Source organism: Triticum urartu, chromosome 7A, assembly GCF_056163025.1.
Source record: "Triticum urartu cultivar PI428250 chromosome 7A, HENAU_Tu73, whole genome shotgun sequence".
NCBI lineage: Eukaryota > Viridiplantae > Streptophyta > Magnoliopsida > Poales > Poaceae > Triticum > Triticum urartu.
This window is the reverse complement of record NC_141879.1, coordinates 324,712,073-324,714,441: the sequence shown is the minus strand read 5'-3', so window position 1 is coordinate 324,714,441 and position 2,369 is coordinate 324,712,073. Positions and strand designations below refer to the sequence as shown.

The following is a 2,369-nucleotide window of genomic DNA, read 5'->3' as shown; positions in this document are numbered from 1 at the left end:
TGAATAAAGAAAAACCTCTAGTTCTTCTACCAGTGCCAGCACAACAAGTCAAGACCATGCGTAATTAATTATATTTTGGTCATTTTTTGTGTTCTAAATGCCGGCAGGCTCGCGGAAGGACGTGTTGCCGGCACATGCACGGATTCAATGAAGGCAGGCGGGGCAGTCTAAAGCCGGTTTCATGCGGCAAGGAGGCGTGTTCAGCCGGGCCTGCAGCGAGTGGGGCCCTCTTGGCCCGCGTGCTGATTCAATGCCTGCGCTATGAGAGGTCGCGTCCGTGTCAGAGCAATCAATCCCTCCAGTCCTTTTTTGTTTGGGTATAACAAAATCTCGTTTTCCATTCACATTTTACAAGTAAAATTCGTGCACAAACTTTGACCCAAAATGCGATGGGGACTAGTAAACCAGAACGGAGGTAGTAGTTTTTTTTAATCGAAGAAGGGTTCCCCCTTCCCATTTTCATTACTGAGAACCAACATCTAAATCTAAACCATAATATTTGCCCTAGAACTAACAGGTTCAACATCTCGCAACATATACCCATACAACCATACGCCAAGGAGGTACATAGTACTATGAATTCCATTTTTGCTCCATACCAATCGTTCTAAAAACTACTTAGTACTTATAACGCGCCATTGAAAATCAGAACTCTTAATCCCGCTAAAAAATGATATTTTCAATGTGGCTACTCGATCTGTGGAAACTGGCGAGCCACCGCCTCCAAGTCGTTCACTTGTGGTCCCGACCATCAACTCCTATGGATCAAATTATCGCGCGAGCTGACTATTCCTACAAAGGTGCGCTCCACCACGTACCCGGTACTCGCGAATGCAGCAATCGTGCACCTAGGATTTTAGGGTTTATTTGTTAATGTTGCCTTTACGTACACTCATGTGTGCGAGACAGCGAGAGACCGATTGCGTGTGTGCGCCTCTTCTCTTCGTATATGTACTCCAGCGTTTGTCTGGTGTCCAAAAAATTATAATAACTACTAGCAATGTGCCAATGCGTTGCCACACGATCAGAGTAGATTAATACATATTCACCGATTTGATAGAAAAAAGTCTAGTTTTGAAATACTTATATCACTAAAAATATCTTATGTTTCGCTCAAAATATGTCCCTTTGGCGGTTTTGATGAGATAAGGGAGGAATGTTGTTGGTTTCAAGATTCGAGAAGTGGTATATGTCTAATTTCTACTCTTACTAGCAACATGCCCGTGCGTTGCACGGAACAGCAAGATCTTGTGGGAGAAAAGGATGAACGAGGGAAGGCCTTATCTGCAAATGTGGAGAGGAGTGCGGGTAAATTGCCATAGTTCCTATCTGTCAGATATAAATCGGACGGCCTATATTGCAGGATGGCAGGCACACCATCATCACCAACTCTGTTTTTTGTAAGAAAAAAGTAGAGAGTAGAGAAGTAGAGATAAATATTAAATATAAAATAAAAATAACAGTAGAGAAGAGAGTAGAGATAGCAGAGACGTCGTGAAAGGATTGCGCGCGCGGGAAAAAGCAATCGGGCGTGCGCTAGTTTTGGCGCGCGGCGTCCGGCGCGCTTTATAAAATCCAACGCCCTCCCACCGCTCTGTGCCTTGCCACCGCTCTCCCCCCGCTCTTCCTCACCTTGCCGCCGCCGCGCCACCATGCCGCTGCGTCGCCTAGAAACGTGGGGATACCGCGGCGTCCGCGTGCGCCCCTCCGGCGGCTTCTCTACCGAGATCCGGTTCCGCGGGATGCGCCTCGGCCTCGGCAATTTCGACACCGCCAACGAGAATGCCCACGCGTACGACGCGGTGGTGTGGCGCCTTCGGTGGCCTCATGGAACATTGAACTTCCCCAACGTGCCGACGCGGGAGCGGGCACAGGAGCTCGCCCCTCTGCTGCAGCTTATCACAGACGAGGATCGTCGCAATAACCGAAGGCGGGAGCACCGTCTTGACATCGCCGAGATGGACGAGGAAACCATGGCGATGTGGCACCAACGCTTCCCATAGGACATCATCAACGAGCACGAGTTCTACACGCAAAGGAGGGAGGAGAGGGATAAGAGGAGGGCGGAGCGAGCCACCTATCGCGAGGACAAGCGTAGGAGAAAAGCGGACGCTCAATTCAACATGAGGCTAGGAGCAGTGTCGCCCTGCGAATCCGACGACGATCGATATCTTCACGCCTACAGTCAGACATCGGAGGAGGACATCACCGAGGAGGAGTCGAACGACGAGGAGTAGTTGAATAATCTATTTTTTTATCTATCTATGCTGAGAACTATCCTCTACTCTCTAGACTCTACTCTCTATCTCTACTTCTCTATCTCAGCACTGTAAACGCTTTTTTAAAGCATCGCGCGTTGCGATTATGTT

General features: G+C 48.7%; 1 protein-coding gene across 1 annotated transcript; it reads left to right on the top strand.

The window, feature by feature from the left end:
- The first annotated feature begins 1,652 nt into the window (after positions 1-1,652).
- On the top strand, positions 1,653-2,003 carry LOC147959490 (ethylene-responsive transcription factor ERF071-like). Its single transcript, XM_087532684.1, has one exon. The coding sequence runs from the start codon at positions 1,653-1,655 to the stop codon at positions 2,001-2,003; it is 351 nt and encodes a 116-aa protein (XP_087388810.1).
- Positions 2,004-2,369: the final 366 nt, after the last annotated feature.

Coding starts and splice junctions, on each gene's coding strand:
- LOC147959490 (XM_087532684.1), top strand. CDS start 1,653: ATGCCGCTGCGTCGCCTAGAAACGTGGGGATACCGCGGCGTCCGCGTG.